Source organism: Panicum virgatum, chromosome 1N (genome assembly GCF_016808335.1).
Source record: "Panicum virgatum strain AP13 chromosome 1N, P.virgatum_v5, whole genome shotgun sequence".
Taxonomy (NCBI): domain Eukaryota; kingdom Viridiplantae; phylum Streptophyta; class Magnoliopsida; order Poales; family Poaceae; genus Panicum; species Panicum virgatum.
This window is the reverse complement of record NC_053145.1, coordinates 35,071,998-35,093,584: the sequence shown is the minus strand read 5'-3', so window position 1 is coordinate 35,093,584 and position 21,587 is coordinate 35,071,998. Positions and strand designations below refer to the sequence as shown.

The 21,587-nt window shown below is 44.4% G+C and overlaps 1 protein-coding gene across 1 annotated transcript; it reads left to right on the top strand.

Moving 5' to 3' along the window:
* Window positions 1-2,067: 2,067 nt before the first annotated feature.
* Window positions 2,068-5,922, top strand: LOC120655690 (gamma-glutamylcyclotransferase 2-2-like). Its single transcript, XM_039933633.1, has 9 exons — window positions 2,068-2,705; window positions 2,990-3,128; window positions 3,257-3,333; window positions 4,708-4,764; window positions 4,868-4,924; window positions 4,996-5,036; window positions 5,112-5,183; window positions 5,284-5,363; window positions 5,543-5,922. The coding sequence occupies exons 1-9, from the start codon at window positions 2,472-2,474 to the stop codon at window positions 5,704-5,706; spliced, it is 921 nt and encodes a 306-aa protein (XP_039789567.1). The 5' UTR covers window positions 2,068-2,471; the 3' UTR covers window positions 5,707-5,922.
* Window positions 5,923-21,587: the final 15,665 nt, after the last annotated feature.

Here is a 21,587-nt window from a genome sequence, read left to right as displayed (position 1 = left end):
CTTCATCGGCTGATTTCTTTCAAATAAAACATTTTATCCTTTTATTTTGATCGGCCTGCTCCCGTGATGATATCAGCACTGTAAATTTCGGCCGATAGCCAATGGCCCTTTCTTTATTCGGATCATACCTGATTGCCTCTTTGGACAGTCCAAACTTGTCGATCCTCAACATGCATATCTGCTCGCATGTGTCCCTGCCGATATATGTAAATAGCCAACGATCTCCAAACTTCAGAATACATCGGATTTACTGACAAAATCCGGTGTCAACATAAGCATTGAAGTATATGACGGGATGAAGAGTCCAATACTAGTACCACACGTCATATTTTGAGGACAAAGGGTATGCATGACATCACCACCTACGACTGATTCACATGTTGTGAGCACCTATCGGTTCAAGTCAACATTTTGTCATATTATTAGCCATGGGTATTTCTGTTACCCTTTTACATCTAATGCTCATAACATGCTATATATATTGTATTTAAAAAGGTATAAAAGAGAATTCATGGTTGGGAGAAACACTATAAGGGTGAAAAGAGACAACAAGAGTGCCAATTATTTTCAAAATAAAAAATGCAAATGCCCCAGATTAAAAACAAGAATTCTTAGAGACCCAAGTAATAAATTTAATAAACTTAGAAACTCCGAGCAATGGTTGTAAAGGAAACCAGTTAAATACTCCCCCAGTTCCAAATATTTTGACATATTCAAATATATAGGCTTTGATATGTATTAAAATATAGTGTATTTTTATGTGCATAGTAAAAACTATGTATTTGAAAAATCTAAAATGTGTATAATTTAGCACAGAATATAATCCCTCGCTGACATAAGACCTCTTAAACAAAGAGCCCATTTGGCACGACTGCGACTTCTCCAAAAATGATTGTGGTTATGGCTCCTTTGGTGAAGCAACTTCTCTGGTGGAGGTGAAGCCATTTTGAAAAATATTTGGCGAAACGATTTCTCTCTTTTTTCATGAATGAATTTAAAGAGGCTGAGCCTGTATATTTGACTCCTCCACGGTCCACGTAGTGTAATTTGTTTCCGGCTATAGAGGGTGCTTGGTGCATAAACCCGTTTCTAAAATGCTTCTTTCATACAGCTTTAGGTAAAGTGTCCATGGAGCCATTCCAAAAGCTCTGCTAAGGAAGCTCCAACAAGTGATTTTTTTCAACGTAACATCTCCAACAGCTTAGGTATAATTCTAGTCAAATTTAGACTTTTTCAAAGGGTTCTAAAAATATAGAAAGCTTTTTAGGGTATTGGAAAACCAACAGACTCGCTATTTAACTCTCCATATCCTACTCAAATTTGCCGATTCCTTTTTTCTTTCTTCCGTTCGTCCGTCATCCTCTTCGAGCAGGTGTGCCGCCGCCCATGCCTCCACAACCCCGCCCAATCCAGCTCCACCTCCTGCTTCCTCAGACCCGCCGCCACCTCCGCAAGCGCGCCACGCCGCTTTGGCCGATGCGCCGCCACTCATGCCTCCGTGACGGTGAAGCGAGCCGACAGCGACAGCGACAGCGACAGCGACAGCGGCAGGGCGCGAAACCGGCCGAGGGCGACGGCAGCAGGGCGGGACCTCGGCACGCACAACGATGGCAGGTTGTGCATACGGGATAGGGTGTGACGGCGACTGCGTACGGGAGAGGCCACGGCGCGACGGTGACAGCGCAAGGTAGAAGAAGGGCGGCAGGAGGGCGTGCAGGAAATTGCCTGGCGCGCGTGCGATGGGCTGATAGCGAGTCCAACCTGCTCGACATACATTGCTAGCGGGAGGGGGGATAGCTAGTCACATAGAGAAGCAAGTCAAATAGAAAGTCTGTTGGATCTCTGTTTTACGATTAATTTTTCATTTTTACATAACAAAACAAGTTTAGCCAAGTTGTTGGAGAAACTAGCTTTATTGAAACAGCTGCGCTCCTCAAATGCCATCTTTGTACTCTACTCACGGTTTGACTTTGACACGGTCGACATGTGATGGAACAGGCGTGGCCGGCCTCAACCCCCCGATGAGCAAGAAAGAGCCCCCCGTCCATTGAACTCGCCCTCCCTCCCCTCACCCGGCACACAACCCCGTCCAGATCCATCGCGCCCCCGCGCAGGTCGTCAAACCAGCGACGCGCGCCGGTGGGGTGGTGAACCCTCGCTCGCCCAACCTCCCACCGTCCGTACCCGCGCCCCATGCCCCCGCTCACGTGCGTGCCCCGCCACGCGGGGAAAAAACACAGGGGGGGGCTCGTGTCCCTGCGAGATCCCGTGGAAAACGGCCGGAGAAGCGGCCACGCGCGCGGGCGGCGTCACGTGCCGGCGACCACCAGCCCCAGCCACAGGCCACCCGCCGCCACCGTCCTGATTCCTGGGCATCCTGCTCCGCGATCCTCATCCTGTCATCCCCTCGCTCGCCGCGACGTGAGCCCGTGACCGGGACCAAGTTGGTGTGCTGGCGTGGCGTGTTATAAATGCTGGCCGTCCTCGCGCCACCGGCTTTTCCTCCCCCCTCTCTCGCTCCTCTCCGAATCCCCGCGCAGGCAAGGGCGGCGAGGAGGAGGGCAGACGAGGCAGCAAGACCGAGCCGCGCCGGGGGCTCGGGACGGGGGAGGCCGAGGAGACCCCTGAAGTCGCAGATCCTACCTCCTCCTTACCGCCCGCCCGTGCCCAATCAGCGCGCCGTTCTTGCCGCCGCTTCCTCCGAGGTGAGGCGATTCCTGCACCCGGCCCTCCTCTAACTTTGGGTGGGTGGGGGGTAGTGCCAGCGGTCGCGTAATGCGGCGGCGGCGGCGGCGGCCGGATTTGGTGTCTCCACGGATGCTTGCCGGAGCAAGCGTTTGTTCTCTCTTGGTCGGTTGCCAAGTAGGGGTTTGGGGTGTCAGGGATTGACTGCGACGCGGACATTGTCGGAGGGTTCTTGCGGTAGCACCATGGTTGGGATTTGGGATTGGGACTGTGAATCTGATGACTCTGTTTTCGTTTGTTGCAGGGACATCGCATAAACAAGAAGCTACACAGGATGGTGCTCTGGGTCTTCGGCTACGGGTCCCTGATCTGGAACCCCGGCTTCGACTTCGACGACAAGATCCTTGGCTTCATCAAGGGCTACAAGCGCACCTTCAACCTTGGTATGGATGCTTGCACGCGCCTGATTGGCAATCCTAGTTGACCAGCACCTGTAATTTTTTTTTATGGTGGCGCCTCTTTGACCTGAACCTCAAGGTTTATGACGCCTACTTTGTTTTTCTTTCTACAGCATGCATTGACCATAGAGGCACACCAGAGCACCCGGCGAGGACCTGCACGCTTGAAACCGACGAGGAGGCCATCTGCGTAAGAGAACACTTTCTGTTTATTTGCCCGTTGTTCAATATTCTTGTTGCAGAGATGGATTATCTTTCTTACCAATTGTGACTGTGTACTTGCAATGGCATTCTAGAGTAGGCCACTTCCTTCAGGAGATGCATCTTGTATTGCAATTGTGTCCAATGAGTGGCACTTATGCTGGAAAATGGTTGATTTGGAAAATCAGATGGAGAAATAAATCATTGGCTGAATTCTCCGAAATGTCACTGTTTCTGTTGGACTATGAAACAAAATGACTTCTCATTTTACTTGGTTTAAAATGGGGGAAAACTAATGCAATATTGTAATCAGCATTTACATGTTGCCTCTTTATGGTATTATGATGCATTACAGTTAGGCTTGGTAAACAGCCTAAACATTTAGCCTATAAATTTTAAGGATTGGGCTAAAAAGGGCCAGACATAAATTTTTATATGTGAAAGGGCATTAGTGCCAATGACCACCTCTAATTGCCACCTGTGATTTAATTCACATAAGTTTTCTAAACTCCAGCTTTCTCTTGGCAACAGATTTCAACATGGACTGTTGCCTCTTGGCAACAGATTGAATTCACTCGAGTTCTCTGAAATCTAGTATTCTCTTGGCAACAGATTTCAATATGGACTGTTCCCTCTTGGCAACAGATTGAATTCACTTAAGTTCTATGAAATCTAGTATTCTCTTGGCAACAGATTTCAACATGAACTGTTGCCTCTTGGCAACAGATTGAATTCACTTAAGTTCTCTGAAATCTAGTATTCTCTTGGCAACAGATTTCAACATGGACTGTTGCCTCTTGGCAACAGATTGAATTCACCTAAGTTCTCTGAAATTTAGTTTTCTCTTGGCAACAGATTTAATTCACTTAAGCTCTCTGAAATGCAGTTCTGGATCCTGATTTTGTTGTGGGCCACCCAATTATGTTCCAACATGCAGTTTCTTGCACTGTCCTGAGCCTCATGTCTTATTTGATTCATATCTTTGTACCAGTTGTTCAAAAATATTGGCTTGTTCAACCACACATAAGCTGAACTCCAGTAACAGACTCAGCACTTGTATATCTGACATTGACACATCCAAGAGGCTATAAACCTATTCAGTGATCATGCTTTACCTGTTTGTATGCTAGTTTGCTCCACACTTCTGTGAAAGACTTGTTCTGCATTTTAGTCCTGAATGTATAGATACAGTTTCTTGCAAAGTAAAAATGCCTGATTCTTGTTCTAGTTTTATGATTCTGATAAGTATGACTTTTTTTATCCATATCATATTCTTAAAATTGGAGTGATGTAATTTAGTATTCCCATTCTGATTTTCTTATGTAACTTGTATTAACAGTTGATATAATATAATTGTTTGTAGTGGGGTATCGCATATTGCGTCAAGGGTGGTATAGACAAAGAGCAGAAAGCAATGCAGGTGCAGTGCATTATCCCAGTGTGTTTTGCAGTCCAAAAGGGAAAAAAAAACCCAAGATATTTTGGGTTAGGTTTACACTGAAAATCTATTTTTCACATTTCAGTACTTGGAGAGAAGAGAGTGTGAGTATGACCAGAAGATATCTGTTGACTTCTTCAAGGTATTATTCATTTATGTGCATTAATTTGCCTTTCCTTTCAAAACTCTCATTGTCCCTTGGCGAAATGTCAGGAAGGAGATTCTCTGAAGCCAGCTGTGACAAACGTGCTAGTGTAAGAATACGAACCCAAAAATGTCAATTCTGTGTTAAATTTCTCGGGAACTCACAAAGCTTGATTTTCATGCAGTTTTGTATCCACACCTGATCCAATCGGCAACAAGTACTATCTTGGTCCTGCCCCTTTGAAGGATATGGCAAGGTAGGACATTGCACTCCCTTATTGTTTTTATGGCAAGACAGGTGCGACAAGTACATCATCAAGCATTTTGTCTGACATGTTCTCTTGTTTGCAATGGCAGACAAATTGCTACAGCCAATGGCCCCAATGGCTATAATAGGGATTACCTGTTCTCCATGGAGAAGGCACTGGCCAGCATAAGTACGGGAGGCTCCCTTTTATTGTAGTTTTATTTGGCTAAGCACTTCTTAGCATTCATTTTTTTCTCGAACGATGCCTAACATTCATCAATTTCTCTAAACATGGTTTTATCCACGAAGTTCAGTTCTTATGGTTCCATCCTTACCAAAGGGTTCTGAGTTTTTGACGTGCCTCTGCAGGCCATGAAGATGATGCGATAATTGAGCTTGCTAATGAGGTGAGGATGGTGCTGAACAGAGCTAAGGAGGCGAAGATCACTGGCTCCGACATAACCCTGAAATCTCATGTTCCGCTGGTGCACCTGTCTGCTCTTCCCGAAGGCACTGTTGTGGACTCGAGATAGCAAGAACCTTGAAGCCCAGCTGGATCAGCGAAGGAGATGAATGTCCTCTGACCATACTTTTGATGTTGTTCCATCGGAGACTCCAAATTTGCTTTCACCTCTTTCATGTTTGTCTTCTGTACCTTTCAGTGTGGAAATGCTAAAGACAGCACTTGTGATATTTGTTTTTGAGCTCTTTCACAGTGCATAATATTAGGTTATACAAATGTTTGATAATACTAGGTTATACAAATATTTGATAAGGATTCCTATATAAATATAGGACGGTTTAGATTAATTATATACTATTTAAAAAATTTAGAATCTCTAGTAGCGAAAAGATCAAGGGAGCTGATATATGTCTTGTTGACGTGAGATAAATTGTTAAATGTCTTATCTCTACTTTACTATTTCTAAATCAAGGTTTCCTTGGTTCGTCAATTGTAATTCTAAATTGTAATTCTAATCGGAACTAGACAAATCAATTATATCAGAATTCTAATTGGAGTCCGGATAAATTAATTGGAATTCTAATTAGAATCCAGACAATGAGTGCCTCATAATAAGAATACAGACAATGAATGCCTCCCATGATTACGAAATGGTCTGTACAAGAAGTGAAAGAGTATAAAGTTAATTTCGTGTTTTGGTTGCTAATCGTAACTTAAGTATGTCTTTAGCGTTTGATCAAGTTTTTCTCCCTAAATCCAAGCCTCAATTAAGTTTTGTTCAATACCAATTTTGTAGATTTATTCTTCCTCTACAACTTTTGTTTTGGCCAAAATTTAAGTTTCAATATAAAAATTTTGAACAATTATTGTCCAAACTTGGTTTTGGCTCAGCCCTGACCGGTCCGACCCGGCCGGTCCGACTGGTAGCGCGCCGAGCAGCACGCATTGCAGCGGGCCGCGCGTCGAAGGCGGGCGCGCCGTGGCCACGCGCCCCGGCCAAATCCGTCACTGCTCAAGCCGTCCCGATCCACTCGCGAGTAAAATCCAATTTGGCCTCTCCACTCTCGCTTCTCAGAGCCAGAGCCCGAGCTCACCTCCCCGTCGCTCAGCGTGCCGCAGCTCGCCGTGGAGGTTCCTTCTCAGGCCCTCCGCTGCCGCAACCGCGCCCCCAGGAAGCTCTCCCTCCTCCCACTGATCCTCACCGGTCCGTTCCCGCTCGCCCTCGCCCGCCTGAGCACCTTCCGCTGCCGCCATGGTCGCCGCCGCGGGTAGCTCGCCGTCGAGCTCGTCTTTCCGCCCTCTCCCCGCCCAAAACAACCCCGGGAATCGCCTGCCCACCTCCTCAAGAAGCTTCCCAGCCCAGTCACCACTGCCCTTCCTCGCCGGAGCGCCGCCCCATGCCGCCACCACCACCGTCAAGCCCCTGCTTCTGCCGCGGGCCCTCCTCCAGCCACCCCAGCTCCAACCGAGCGCACCTAGAAGTAGCTCTCGAGTTCCTCGTGCTCCTCCACCCCTTCCTCGCTGCCGGGAAGCACCCTCGTCACCGGAATTGTAGCTTTCCCATGCTCCTCTGTTAGAAATCGCGACCAGAGACTCCAGGCAACAATAGGGACGAACCCAGGGGGCTAAGTGCACAACCATAGACTCGTATGAATAGTGCCCCGAAGGGTCTTTTTCGAAAAATTTGCTGAAACTTTAAAAATCCATTGTAAATTGTAGAAAAATGTTAAAAATACAAAATCAGTTTTGTTAGCGGCATCTTTTAATCCTCTATATGGTAGAACCATAAAATGTGGTGTTTGATAACTTTTTCTGTGGAGTTAGGAGCATGATAAAAATATGAAACTAGTTGGGTTGGCTTTGTTTCATCATGTAGTACCTAAGAAAAATATTAAACCTGCTGTATAGTTACTGTTTCTGTGATGTATTGATTTAATCATGTTCAATGCTCGTTTAAGCTTGCTTATTTTGTATCTACAGTTCTGGTGTTCTAAAAATTATGAAATTTATACAGTAGCTTACTCTTTGCATGTCTAGTTCATCGTAAAAATTTCATGTCTAGAATCTATGTGCATGTTTTTAGATCTTTATTTGTTTAGTTTGTCATGTTGAGGCTAATTTAAATACTTTCTGTTATCAATAAATGTTGGAAAAATTCTGTAGCATGCCTTATCAATATCATGTTAACCTGGTAAAGTTTTGTTGCTAGATCATGTCTGCAAGTTAGGTTTTTGCTTTTGATTAGTTCCTAGCTATGGTCTTTTCTTTTATAATTGTTGCTAGTTAATTCTTGTATGCATGTGTAATCTCAACAATATCATTGATTCATATGTATGTCATGCTACCAGATTGTTGCTTGTCTTATGTACCTTGCTTATGTTGGCTTGTTAAGCTAAATGGCCTTAGTGTGCTCTCATGCTTACTTTTGCTTGCTAGTTAAATAAAGTTCTATTCTAACCCTTCCTACTTTACTATGTGGCTTAACTTTTATAAAGCAAGTCTAGTAATGCTTTTTGTAAGGAAAAACTTCACACTAATGAGTTCAATGAACTCTCATGTTGCAGCCCCGAACTGTTTTTCATTTGAGCTTGTTTGTTGTGTATACTTGATAAATGATTGCCCAGTCTTGTCTTTCTTTGTAATCGCATTGCATAGCAGTGCACCATCAATATCCATGCAATTGTGACCTTATGCCTTGTATGCCTTTTAAATGCATCATGTGGTATTTTCCTTAAGTTCATGCACTTGCATCATTGCATATCATCTAGGTACGCTAGATGTGCAACGCGTGGAACCGGAAGACGATTGGAAGCTGAATCCACAAGACGAAGTTACTGGACGTATCCTGAAGAGAAGACCAGCTGGAGAAATTGAAGAACCGACCCAAAGTCGGAAGGACCCAATACTTTATTAATACTAACACTGGTTTAGTGTTATCACAGGCAAGCCCCAGAGCATATCCCTTACTTTTAGTTATGTCATGTTATATCTAAAGTATTGTGCATTTACGTTCAAGGAATTGATTGGAACCATAGATGCATAATCTCTTTTACCCAGTGTCTTACTAATATGTTGGATCGATAGAACTGCTACGCTTAATTAAGATCCGGTAGAAGACAGGTGATTTCCTGTCACCCGCGAGACATAGGGTTTGTTACTTAAGAAGGTTTTTAAGAAAGAATCCTATGAGAATGAAAATGGAGACTAGGCGGAGAGGATTTGGACATGATCATGACATTAAGGAAATTAAACCTCTGCCTGTGTCGATTGAGGACCGTACCGTTGTTGGCCCTTTCACTGAGGATTGAACAGTACTAACCATATGCCGGAAGTAGGAGGTAGTCGAAACCGATAAGCTAATTACCTAATTGCAATGAATTCTGACTCTCTACCCGCTACTCTGGCGTGGGGGTGAGGCGCGGATGATGTTGTCGTCCACGGGTTCACCGAGTGTTTGCACGTGTGGGACTCATCATCTGAGTCGTCCACGGGTTCACCGAGTGTTTGCACGTGTGGGACTCATCATCCGAGTGTTTGCGGACGTGAGTCAGACTTCGAGGTAATTATGGGAACAGTTGCTCGGTGTGTCCCGACGCGGTTGCACTTGGCGTGTGAGTTAGGTCCACCTTGCAAAGTTAAATCGGATCGATTCGCCGTGACTCGCGGATATGAGAGCCTTGGTCAATGCGTCGCATCGTAGTAAAGATGGAAATGACAGAAAGATGGAAGTTGGACTTATGATTGTGTTTCTCTGATAAGATATTATGTTCAACCATGTTTGCTCTAGAGAAGTAGGTAAACCTAATTTATAGCTAATAACTCAATTTGGGCTAAAATATTGAAAGTAAGGATCCAGTACTAGTGACTTTTCAGCAAACGAACTACAGAGCCAAAGAGCCTTGCATGTTTAGGAGTCGGCTAAGTATATACCATTAGTAGGGTAAATCTTGCTGAATATTAGTATACTCAGGATTTGTTGTTACCTTATTTTCAGGTAGCTGCTGTTGGTGGAAGCTGACCAGAATTTATATCGGTGGGCTCGATGTGACATCCTCACGACTTCGTAGATAACGTTGTTTTCAAACCAAGCTTTTATTTAAATTCTGCTGCTTCTTGAACTTTGATAATTACTTTAAACCTTTTGTAACTCTCTGCTTGATAATTTGAGTTTCAAAACCTCTGTATGCTTGTTATTATATGTGCTCGCTTTCGTGCGAGACATCCAGTGTTTTCGATCCTTAACTCAACAGGCTGTCGGATTACACCGTTTTAAGTGCGCTGTAATTTGATTAACGCTTAAAATGATAGTTAGCACACTTAAACCGGTTTAATTTAGGCGGTTATGTGACATTAATGGTATTATGTAAGTTTATTATATCAGTGTTATGGTAGTCTAATAAGAATGCATAAGAGATTGGAGAGCTCTTGGCGAAGAGACCTTAGGATAGGATAATTGAATAGAATCCAATGAGATAATAATTAAGCTCCGATAACTCTATATCTCTTTCTAAAGCGAGTAAAGTTTCTATCTAATTTTTTGGTTTGATCTGTCTTGTGTCATTGATATGTGAGCCTTAGTCCATCCCATATACGAGTCGGGTAAGTTCTCCATCTATGACTTGATTAGGTAGATCTTTACAAATTAACGCATAGACAGCTATACGTATCTGATATTTATATCAATTTTATCCGTAGCAACGCACGTGGATAATAACCTATATATATAATATAACCGCTAGTTGCCCACGTGCTTTGCCACTGTTGCATATCTGCTCTACATATGATAATAATATATACTAGCTACTACGTTACCTGGTTGCTGCATCTTTTTAATAAGAACGAACCTGATAGCATCTTTTGAAAACTGATGAGCACGCACCACATATAGCAGCTAGCTAGATTCGATGGTGGCCGGCCGGCCCGCCAGCTTTATTCCTCGGACGGTGGCGGTCGGCGGCGGCATGCGTATCGAGTCGGTCCCGGCCCGTTGCGCGAGACGTATCTGCCGTCGTAGTCTCAGCGACTACGACGACTCGTCGTCCAGATGCATATGCGTTGGCTCATCTCGATCGATCACCTGGCTTGAATTAGTAGTATATAGCTGCTACTTATATATCATGCGTTTTCTAGCATTCACAGAGTCATCATCAGTGCGGTGAATGTTCTTTTGTTGTCTGAATATCTCCATCATAGTAGTGTAGTAGCTTTATTCAGGCAAGGAGTATGTCGTCGTTCGTGATCCCTGTTGGACTGGACAGCGTTGATCGACCGACATTATCAAGACTACAAAGTACGTCTGATTCAAGAATTCTTTTGAAAAGATTCGAGGGGCCCAAAATTATCGTCAAAATAAACTCTAACTACTGTTCTTAATTATTAGCTATAGTTTTTCTTTTCTTTTTGGTAAATCCTTCTCACGAGAGAGTGCTCCTCCTATAGATGAGCTAAGTCAAAGGGTCGATAAGAATTTCAATCTTCATCTCTGCTCGGTAACGGGGATATGTATGATCGATCGATGGGAATCAATCACGATGTGTGGCCTACATTTTGATAGATGCATTGCACACTAAATCACGACTCGATCGATCTTACGAATTAACGAATAACTATACATATCCGATACTTATACCACCTCTGTTCGTAGTACAACCATAATTTTCTTATCTCTATCTCTACTATTTGTAAAATAGCCAATGTTTCCTTGGTCCGTCAATCGAAAATTTAGTCAAAACCCGAACAAATCAATTTGAATCCTAATAGAAACCCGAACAAATCAATCTGAATCCCAACATGAACATCAACAATCAGTGTCTTGCATGATCATTGCACGGTCTATAATGAAGTGAATGAACACAAAGTTAATGGTATTACGTAGGTCTATTGTATTACTCGTAGCAACATACATGCATATATGCTAGTAACTCCTAAAGGGTTGTTTATGTTAAGGTCGGTATTGTGATGGGTAAATATCCGTTTGTGGGTAGATCATGTTGATACTATGCTATGCTAAAGAATGGAGAGGTATCAGACTAAGAAGAGGTTTGTACTGAAGTCGGTCAAAGCTATAAACCTATTTGTTAGTTTCAGGAAACTGGTACATATTTCTAATAATAATAATAATAATAATAATAATAAGTAAAAAGGAGTCGCAGTGACTAGGTCCGGACGACTGATTACCAAAAACACAAGTCTCCGCAAAGTCGTAAGACCATGTATGGACTATGGAGGAGTTATGGACCCAAAGGCAATCGTTGAGTGAATTCCAATAATCTTCTTTCCTCTAATATGTCACTAGTATTCAAGTATGTGTCTCGTATTAGTATGTCATGCCTTCGAGAGACAAGAATTCAGGACCTCCGCTAGGCACCCTACTGGACTACAGCTAATTAATAGGCTTCAATAGACCGCCGGTGTTAAGCCGGAGGAAGGAGAGGGTGAGACCAAGTTATCATGCCCCTTATGCTCTGGGCGACACACGTGTTACAATGGACGGGATAAAGGGTCGCGATCTCGTGAGGGTGAGTTAACTCCAAAAACTCATCCTCAGTTTCTAGTTACAGGCTGCAACTCGCTTGCATGAAGCAGGAACCGAGTTTTAAAAGAAGATAAAATGAACGTAAGTCCTCGCTCATGGAAAACTCAAGAGAGGGACTTTTGGTTTCTTCGGTACTGGAGCTTCAGAATCCGGTGCCAAGCATTGTGATCTCTCTCCGTGAGGAGAAAATTCCTAAGATTGATGCTCAATTAGATAGTTGGTTTGATTTTCTATTACTTAGAGCTTGGTAGTAAAGGCAGTGCAGCACATTTTTGCACTACCGGAATGGGTCCTTATAATTCTCAAAGAATGATGAGGGGTAAAGCTGATACCCGGCACATCTGCCTTGGCTCGCTACCAAACTCGTAAGCAAACAGCGGGACGTGAAGCAAGCCAGCTACAGGTGCTAGACGGTTTTCTTGTCAAAGAACATTCTATTTGTAGGGAAGGAAGTCTTAATCATCCGTAAAAGATGGATTAGTTTATAACTGACCCATTTTTCATATACCACCCAACTACTCACTCATGGGAGGCTTCACTTGTGAACTACAATTCCGGCATTTTTCCTTCATTCATTTTACGGTAGCTTACGCATCAGAAAAAGGCCTCCTTTTCGGCCCGAAAGATCGCTTCACTTCTAGTGCCGTACTGTTGACGCAAATCTGGTCAACACACGAAAGCGCTAGCATGCGCGGATCGCAAACGATTCTCACCAGCGAAGTCCTGTGCAGGCCGGTCAGACAAGTTCTTCAGACCGGTGAGACCGCTTGAGGCAGAGATGCCGCAAAAACCTAAAACCACGAGCTCGGGAGGGACTCCGTCAGAGCTCGCAGATCTAGGGTTGTCTTGAAGTCGGCAGACCACCCAGAACGCCCTTGAACGCCGTAGAGACGAGCGAAGAAATTGGACTCCAAATTTCCGGAAGGCATAATTTCCTCATCTGGACTCCAAATTGGACATTCTATATATGCATTTCGATCGTCTCGACGAGATCTACGCAATGGTGTAGTCCAATTGGCATTTTGACAAAGTTACCCAGACCAGTCTGACCGTTTATAGGACCGGTCTGACCGGTTCGCCTAGATTGACCAGCAAACTCGGTATTTACCAATTTTGGATGTCAACATATGCCCCCTGTTTCTTGGTAAAGCTTGCGTACCAAGAAACATATCTCAAAGCCCAATTGCACTGAAACAATGAGAATCACCTACGCCAATCATGTCTTTCTTCCAAGGGCGATTGTGTATATCGGCCATATCATTTGATTCTTGCACAATATCTTTACTTCTGTCCTGCTCCATACCATTAATGCATCTTGTGTGAGTAAACCAAGCCTGAGTACATATTACCTCGGTTGTAAACTCTTGAAACACTAATTAAAATAATTCTCACACTTGCAAGCTATTGTGGACGTATAACATGACCAAATTGCTATAAAGTCAATCGATCACTGCAATATCTTGATTGGATGATAACCAGATTACGCTTGAACCTTTCTGATTTGTTCTCACCTTGTCTTCCAATATTTCTTAGATTATGCAAAAGTCCAACAACAAGCTTTTTAACTACTAACCTCGGCCTCAATAAGTTATGAAACCTCAATAGCCGGAATAGCAGCCCAACCGGTCAGATAAGTGTCAAGGGCATTAAGACCGGTTTGTTCATGATGTGCCCCCATGCATAATTAAACATCGGTCTTTAGCATGAAAATATATTTTTAACATGATGACCTGATGCTTATTGATTTAAAGTATCTCTACATTTTTCTTACTGGCGGTTTGCAAACTTTCTAGCTCGAATTGAAAAACTTCTAATTCGACTTTATTTACTAATATTAAATTCTTGAACTAGTTCAAGACTTCATAATCAAAGCCTTGAGAACCATTTGCAAACTGATCTATTGAATAGAAACTTCACGAGGTAAATTACCATTTGCCGATTTTCTGCCCCCTGAGCACTAAAGTCTCGTTGAGCTCCGCGTTGCCGCATTCTTGGTGTAGCTTCATGATCCACTAGCTCCTTATCATCTTGTACCAAAGGCGCCAGTAGTATTTCTCCATTGCAAGGAGCCGAAATGGGTGTTTCTGATTCGGCTTTCTGCTCAACTACACGCTAGACCGGTCTGCCCGGTTGGTCAGGGCGGTCAGACCAGTCGGCTGTACCAGTCAGACCGGTCGGTAAGGGCGGTCCAACCGGTCCTGCTGGTTGGTCAGCTGACTTGACCCACCACACCTTGCTCTGAGGGATGATGGGCCTGCATTTGTTAAGTTGTCCAACCTTCACCTTTTCGGCCTCTTGTCCCTTCTTCTCTTGACATCGTAGACGCTGCAGCTTCCTCTTTTGAGTACGAGTCAACCCAGATGGACACCATCTTGGTTGAAAGTACTTCGATGTTGTAGTGTTGTCGCTGCTGGCCTCATGATCATCAGCTACGATCGGCCTCTGGACAGAAGTATCAATCGATTTACGAAGAACCATCGGTCTTATGCCCGCCTCATTGACAGCCACCTTGATATTGCCGATCTGCAGAACAGCATCGGCTTTGATCTTCTCTGAATTAGCAGTGGACTGTACCTCTTTTTTATTCTCCTTGACACGATACACCTATCTTAGAGAATGAGATTGACCTGGTCCCTGATGGGACCGGTCTGACCGATCGGTGGTAGCCGGTCTGACCGGTGCAGGCTGTTGCCTCTGTCCTGATCGGTGATATCCCGATTGGTCATGCACCGGTCATGCTAAGGTGTCAAACACAGGTCTTCTGAAGTTTCCTTCCCTCTTGTGAGATGGTGGATGCGGCATCGGATAGCATTGCATCCAAATCCCTTCGTGCTCCCACGTTGGGCAAGAAGAATCTGATACCTGCGGTGCCCATGGCATAGTATAATACACCTTTTGAGGAGGGAACAAGGTGGTGACATCTCCTCTGCGCTTGCTAAATTCTCCTCTAGGAGATGCATATTTGCCTTGATGCAGAGGTGACCTTGGTCTCTTTTTTAACGGCCGAGCTTTCGGAATGGCCTTTGTGTACTTGTTTAGCAACTGATCAAAGGTGAGCTTCTGCTTCACGACTCCTTGCACCTTTGACTCATTCACCTTCCAATATCCACTTCTGAGCACTTGGGCTTGAATGTTTTGTGTCGGCCCTAGGGATAACCGGTCCGACCAGTCGATGAGGTCGGTCTGACCTGTCGAGCCTGAGTGATAGGCTGACTCGAGTTCTGCGAGGAACTAGCTTGCCCCCCGGGTCTTGAAGCTTTCAAAGTAATTTTCAATGACTCCTTGCCATCTGGAGTCTTTTCTAGTACCACTTCCCTGGCCAGAATTTTGTCATTAACATTCTTCGGCCTTTCTTCACCAATGATCACATTCTTTCTTTTAGCTCCTTCGGCTTGCTCCGGCCGAATGAGTACCTTAGCATTGTTCATATCAATAGCGTGAAGAGTGAACGGCACTTTGTCAACTTGCATCTCATGCAAAGCTAATCGACCTTCATTAATGGCCGATTGTATTTGTCAACGGAAAATATTGCAATCATTAGTCGCATGAGAAAAAGAATTATGCCACTTGCAATATGCACGCCGCTTTAACTCCTCAAGCGGCGGTATGGCATGAGACAACTTGATGTTCCCATCTCTAAGCAATTCATCAAATATGCGATCACACTTAGAAACATCAAAAGTAAAACGAGCTTCTTCTCGCCGATTGTTTTTAATCGGCTCAAGTGATGAACAAGAATAAGGTATAGCCTCAAAAGACCATACATGCTCAGCAACATAAACTCCCTTTCTCCCATCGTCCGAATTATCAGATTCACAATCAACATGTATATTGGACTGATGAGATTCACAAGTTTCTTTGGCCCATTTAAATCTGCACTCTTGGCCAAAAGCTGCAACTTGAAGTTGATTAATCGAAAAATAAGTATAACCCTCAAGCTTTTCTTTAAAGTGAGAGCATAAACCACCAAGAGCCAAACCAGTCAAATCTCTTTTAGAAATTGACAAATTGAAACATCGGTTTTTTACATCTTTAAATCTTGTAAAGCAATCATGGATAGACTCATCTCTACCATGTCTAACCGATGTCAAATCTGTCAATTTCGCTTCATTGACTCCACTATAAAAGTGATCATGGAATTTTTGTTCTAATTTGTTCCAAGAGTGGACCGAATTTGAAGGCAATGAAGAAAATCAAGAGAAAGCAGTTCCAGTCAAAGACAAAGAAATCAAGCGAACTCGCAAAGCGTCGCTAGAAGCCTCTCCAAGTTGAGCCACATATTGACTAATGTGTTCCCAAGTTGTTCTAAAGTTGAGCCACATATTGACTAATGTGTTCCCAAGTTGTTCTATTATCATCACCGCTAAATTTTATAAAACTAGGAACACACCAGCCAACAGGATAAGAAACCAAATCAAAGTCATCAGAATACGGTTTTTGATATAAATGAGATCTTCCCATATCCACTCTGAGTTTGGTTTTAAACACATTAGCCAGATCTCCTGCAAGATCGGCTTTGTAATTTCTACTTGTAGATGCTTGTGCGTTGAAGCTAAATGATGTGTGATAGGATCAGTTTGTGTCATCGTCTGTACAGAACTAACGGGTGCACGCCTTAACAAATCATTATGCACATCGTCTGGAATGGGCCCATGATGGACATCCGATCCTCGTGGAAAAATAGGAGGCACACTGCATGCTACAGTAGTATATGAGGAATCAAAATTTGCCAATTCATTCATTCGGCTAGGGCCAGCCGAACAAGGAAATGATGCAAACGGTGTTGGTGTTGCCAGGCTGGCCACCGCCACACCGGTCTGACCGGTCGGTGGAACCGGTCTGACCGGTTCGGCCATGTTTGGTAGGGCCGAACGTGGTGGCAGCGACTGCCCAATGAAATAGTTCGGTGGCATACTATTCAATGGTTGTGATATAAATGCAGATGCTGTCGATAAACTAGGGTTAAGGGTTTCAATAGAATAACTATGATCCACGACTTCCCCCTCACCCAAACCTCGCACTTGATCGACAAGATTGCGCAATAGATCATTTGTACGTTTATTTGAATCACCAATCCTATCTCCTATGGTGTACACAAGTTGTTTAACCAGATCAGGAAATGGAGTGATTACTTCGCTTGTTGCTGTAGATGGGAACGTCGGCATGTTGAATTCTTCCTTCTGGACCACGCCTTGCTGAGTCCTCTCGTAGTATGCAAGCAATCTCCTTGTGGCCTCTTCTTGCTCCTTCTTAAGTTGGGCCTCGAATTGCTTGCGGCGCTCCACAGGTATGTCGTCGTACTCAGCATCAATGATGTCCTCGGGGTCGATCTTAGATGCATCTATCATATCATCGGCCATGGCTGCCGATGAAGATTTCTTCTTCCCCAGCAGAGTCACCAAAATATGTTGATGCAAATTTGGTCAACACACGAAAGCGCTAGCATGCGCGGATCACAAACGATCCTCACCAGCGAGGTCCTGCGCAGGCCGGTCGGATCAGTTCTTCAGACCGGTGAGACCGCTTGAGGCAGAGATGCCGCAAAAACCTAAAACCACGAGCTCGGGAGGGACCCCGTTAGAGCTCGCAGATCTAGGGTTGTCCTGGAGTCGGTAGGCCACCCAGAACTCCCTCGAACGCCGTAGAGACGAGCGAAGAACAGTAAGGGGTTGGAAAAGGTAGAGTTTGGAGATAAAAAGTAAAGGGTAAATGTATTGATTCGATTGGGATTACCTCAATCGGCCGTGGCCCATCATATATATAGGTTGGGGAGGTCTTCACTCATTAGGAGTCATAACCCTAACAAATCCCGTGTTAAAATACAACTCCTAACTCGGATTGGCTATTTCGGACCGGTCTGACTGGTCTGACCGAGGTGCAGTTCTTCCGGGAGGCATAATTTCCTCATCCGGACTCCAAATTGGACGTTCTACATATGCATTTCGATCGTCTCGACAAGATCTACGCAATGATATTGTCCAATTGGCATTTTAACAAAGTTACCTAGACTGGTCTGACCAGTTTATAGGACCATTCTGGCCGGTTCGCCCAGATTGACCAGCAAACTCGGTATTTGCCAATTTTGGATGTCAACACGTACCAATGAAACTATCAACCTATCGGTGTGGTTTGTTGTTCACATGTTATGATCTCGCTCATCAGATTGTCAACAACGCCCCCCCCCCCGGTCAATGGCGGTAAGTTGATTGACATGGATCAAACAATAGGGGACCATAGCACTAACCTTTATTTTGCAAGACAATAGGTAAGCTAATCCACTATTAGGTTTGGCCCTGCCCTTGCTTGGATTGAATTGACGGATGGTAGCTATTACCAGGCTTTTCCTCGAGGAACTAATCCACCGAGAGTTGGTTTTCATTTCCGGAGATACAGGTGGTAAGTTAGAAATGAAAATAGGTTAGCTGCTGATCTTCTAACCACTCAGAGCCAGAGTAAACATCAAACAAAGGTGATTGATGACCTAACCAGTAGTTCAAAAATGCAAAAGTGGCCTATTCCATAGGATAAAGTTTAAAGAGCCCTTGCTATACAGACACTTTGTTACAAACAATCCCCATCTGTCTATTAGTGATAGCTCCAATCTAAACTTCGATTGAATGAAGTCCTTCTGAACTGAATGAATTGGACTCGAACCAATACCTCTGTGGGGACTTAGCTTCTTCCTTTCTTTTTCGTATCAATGAGAGAAAGAGTTGCAAATCTAGGAATTCTTCTAATTACCTAGTCCAAGAGCTCTTCCAGATGAAGTAACCGAGGTCCTGTTTGGTTTCTAAAAGTCTCTGGGCTACTAAAAGTCCCTGGTCTAAAATATTTAGCCCTATCCTGTTTGGTTTCAGAGACTAGAGGGACTAAAGGTCATTTAATGAAGTTGACAAAGTACAAAAATACCCCTGTATGTACAGTAAATGAAGGGCATTTGCTTTCTCTAGGGACTGACGGAGCAGAATCGGCATCCGCGTCGGCAGGGCCGCTGGGCATCACCTGCGATGGAGAGCGCCGGTGATCCTCGTCGGGGTGCCCTCCGACGGAGAGGCCGCTGCGCCTGTAGCCTGCCGCGCCAGGGAGGAGCTCCGGCATGCTTCTGCGATGGGGAGGGGCGGTCCGCATCCGCACCAGGGAGGAGCGTCACATGCATCCGTGCACCGGGTTGCGCTGCCCTGCATCTCCGCCGAAGAGGAGCGCCGCAGCATCCGCATCGGCTTGCATCCACACTGTGGAGCAACGACGTCGCAGGCCGAGCCGCCGACACCTCGGGTCCACTCGTTGGAGAGGGAGGCCGCGCGCGCTCGCCGCTGCTGCCCGCGGCGCTCCGCGGCGCGCTCCCCCCCCCCCCACCGCGGCCAGCCGCCGGCACCGCGCGCACTCGCCCGCGCCGCGCCGCGCGCATGTGCACGACCGCCGTCCTGCGCGCCGCGGGCGCCAGTTCGCCGTGGAGGAGAAGCAGGAGGGGGGCAAGGGAAGCCTGTTCGCCGGCAGCGGGGCCTTGCGCGGGCGGGGACGGCGGGGGCAGGGGCGGCGGCGGCTGCGGCGTAGATCTAGGGTTCGGGCGCGGCGGCGAGACCTTGCGCGGGCGGCTTGCGCGAGCGGCGTCGGCGGCGAGCGGCATGCCGGGGAGGAGGCGCAGAGGAGGGGGTGAACGGGTGACAGTGGTGGTGGTGGTGGGGAGGGGTGGGGTCCGCAGGGGTAGGCTGGAATTTGGATCTTTTAGACCCAAAAAGCTCCTGAAGAGGGTTTTTTTTATTTTTTAGACTCCAATCATTTTTTAGAGTCTTTTAGACTCTACTGTTTGGGTTTTTAGACTCATAAGACCCAGGGACTTATGCAAAAGACCCATGAAACAAACAGAGTCAGAGCTATACAAAAAAAAGAATTTGAAAAGGTATGTAAGAAAGCCTTATGAAATATGACGAAAATCAAATTTTGTCCACCGAGCAGACGATTGAGGTCTACTTTTGAAATTTTACAGATCCCGGATATTATTGCATAATTACGGTATTATTTCGTATTAAAAATAAAAAAATCCAATGACTCTCGGTTGGCAAAACAGATGTCACGACCAAGCATGCTAAAGCTAACCAACCAATCGTTGCTCCGACTCCACCACGAGTGCGTTTCTTTTTCTTGTCAAATTGTATGCGGATTTGTTCTAAAAAGCGCCCCGCTCCTTCTGGTTCAGGAACTGTTTACTCTTTTTTTTCTTGTCAAATTATGTGAATTTGTTCGAAAAGTGATCCCAGATTTCTTCCAGATTCTTTGATGTCCTGAGCAGTGTCAAAACGTTTGTTTTTTGAGGGCGTGTCCAAACTATTTCATCACGCACGTTGTCTACATCTTAAAACAATATCATCCGAGTGTTATTTTGAAATTTTGAAATCTTTGCTTCCAAATATAAATATTAATTACAAAACAAAGGGCAGACGACAGACACACACCGTGGTTCTCTTTCTGCACTCTGTTTCTGTTCCCCCTCGCCGCCTCTGATCCTGTTCGTCAGGTCGTGTGGAAGGCAGGGTTAAACTTTCCGACGAATTCCGTCCGGTAAACCGGAATATATTCCGTTTCCAGTAGTAACCGGGAAATGGAATTACGGAAATTTTCAGAATTTTTCGTTTTAAATTTGAAAAAAATTAAAAAATTGTAAAAAAATGGGAAAAATATGATAAAAAACTAGGTGTTTTTCTAAGCAAATATGACCGGAACACACTCAAATCTAAGATCATTTGATAGGCTAAAATTACATTTTAGTTGAAAAACAAGGTTATTTGTAGTCTAATGAGATAGTATTTATAGCTTTTTAGTATCCGTACTATCAAAGGGTTGAAAGAATATACTTTTTGAGTGGAATGAGAGGTCTCCTTTACTTCTCCTTGCATTTTCATCATATCTTTGTTACTTATTAAGTACTACGTGATATACATAGACATTGTTTATTAGATTGAAGTTGGGCTTTCATATGCACTATGCAATTTATGTATTGTAAACTTATATTATGATCTATGGATTGTAACTATGTACTTATGTTATTGTGATAAATTTAGTTTTCATGCGTTTTATTTGTGATTTCATGTGACAATATGCATTTGTTATGAACAATTTATGTGTAATATATTTAATATGCATTGTACATCGCAATATACAAAAGAGTCAAATAATATTCTATCAAATTATTTAATTCTTCATATATTTGGAGCATTTTCTAGTAAAAAAATACCATTTTTCACCGAAAAGTCCGGAATTCCGCCGGAAAGTAGCGGAATTCTGCCCGGAATTTCCGGAATTCCATTTTTCAAATTTGAATTCACCTTCCGTTCGGAAAACACGGAATTCGGCGGACGTTCGTCCGAAATTCCGATACCGGACAAGGCCGGGATTTGTGTTGAAAACGAAAAGGTAAT

Coding starts and splice junctions, on each gene's coding strand:
- LOC120655690 (XM_039933633.1), top strand. CDS start 2,472: ATGCTGGCCGTCCTCGCGCCACCGGCTTTTCCTCCCCCCTCTCTCGCT. Junction 2,706..2,989: donor TTGCCGCCGCTTCCTCCGAG/GTGAGGCGATTC, acceptor CGTTTGTTGCAG/GGACATCGCATAAACAAGAA. Junction 4,925..4,995: donor TATCTGTTGACTTCTTCAAG/GTATTATTCATT, acceptor GCGAAATGTCAG/GAAGGAGATTCTCTGAAGCC.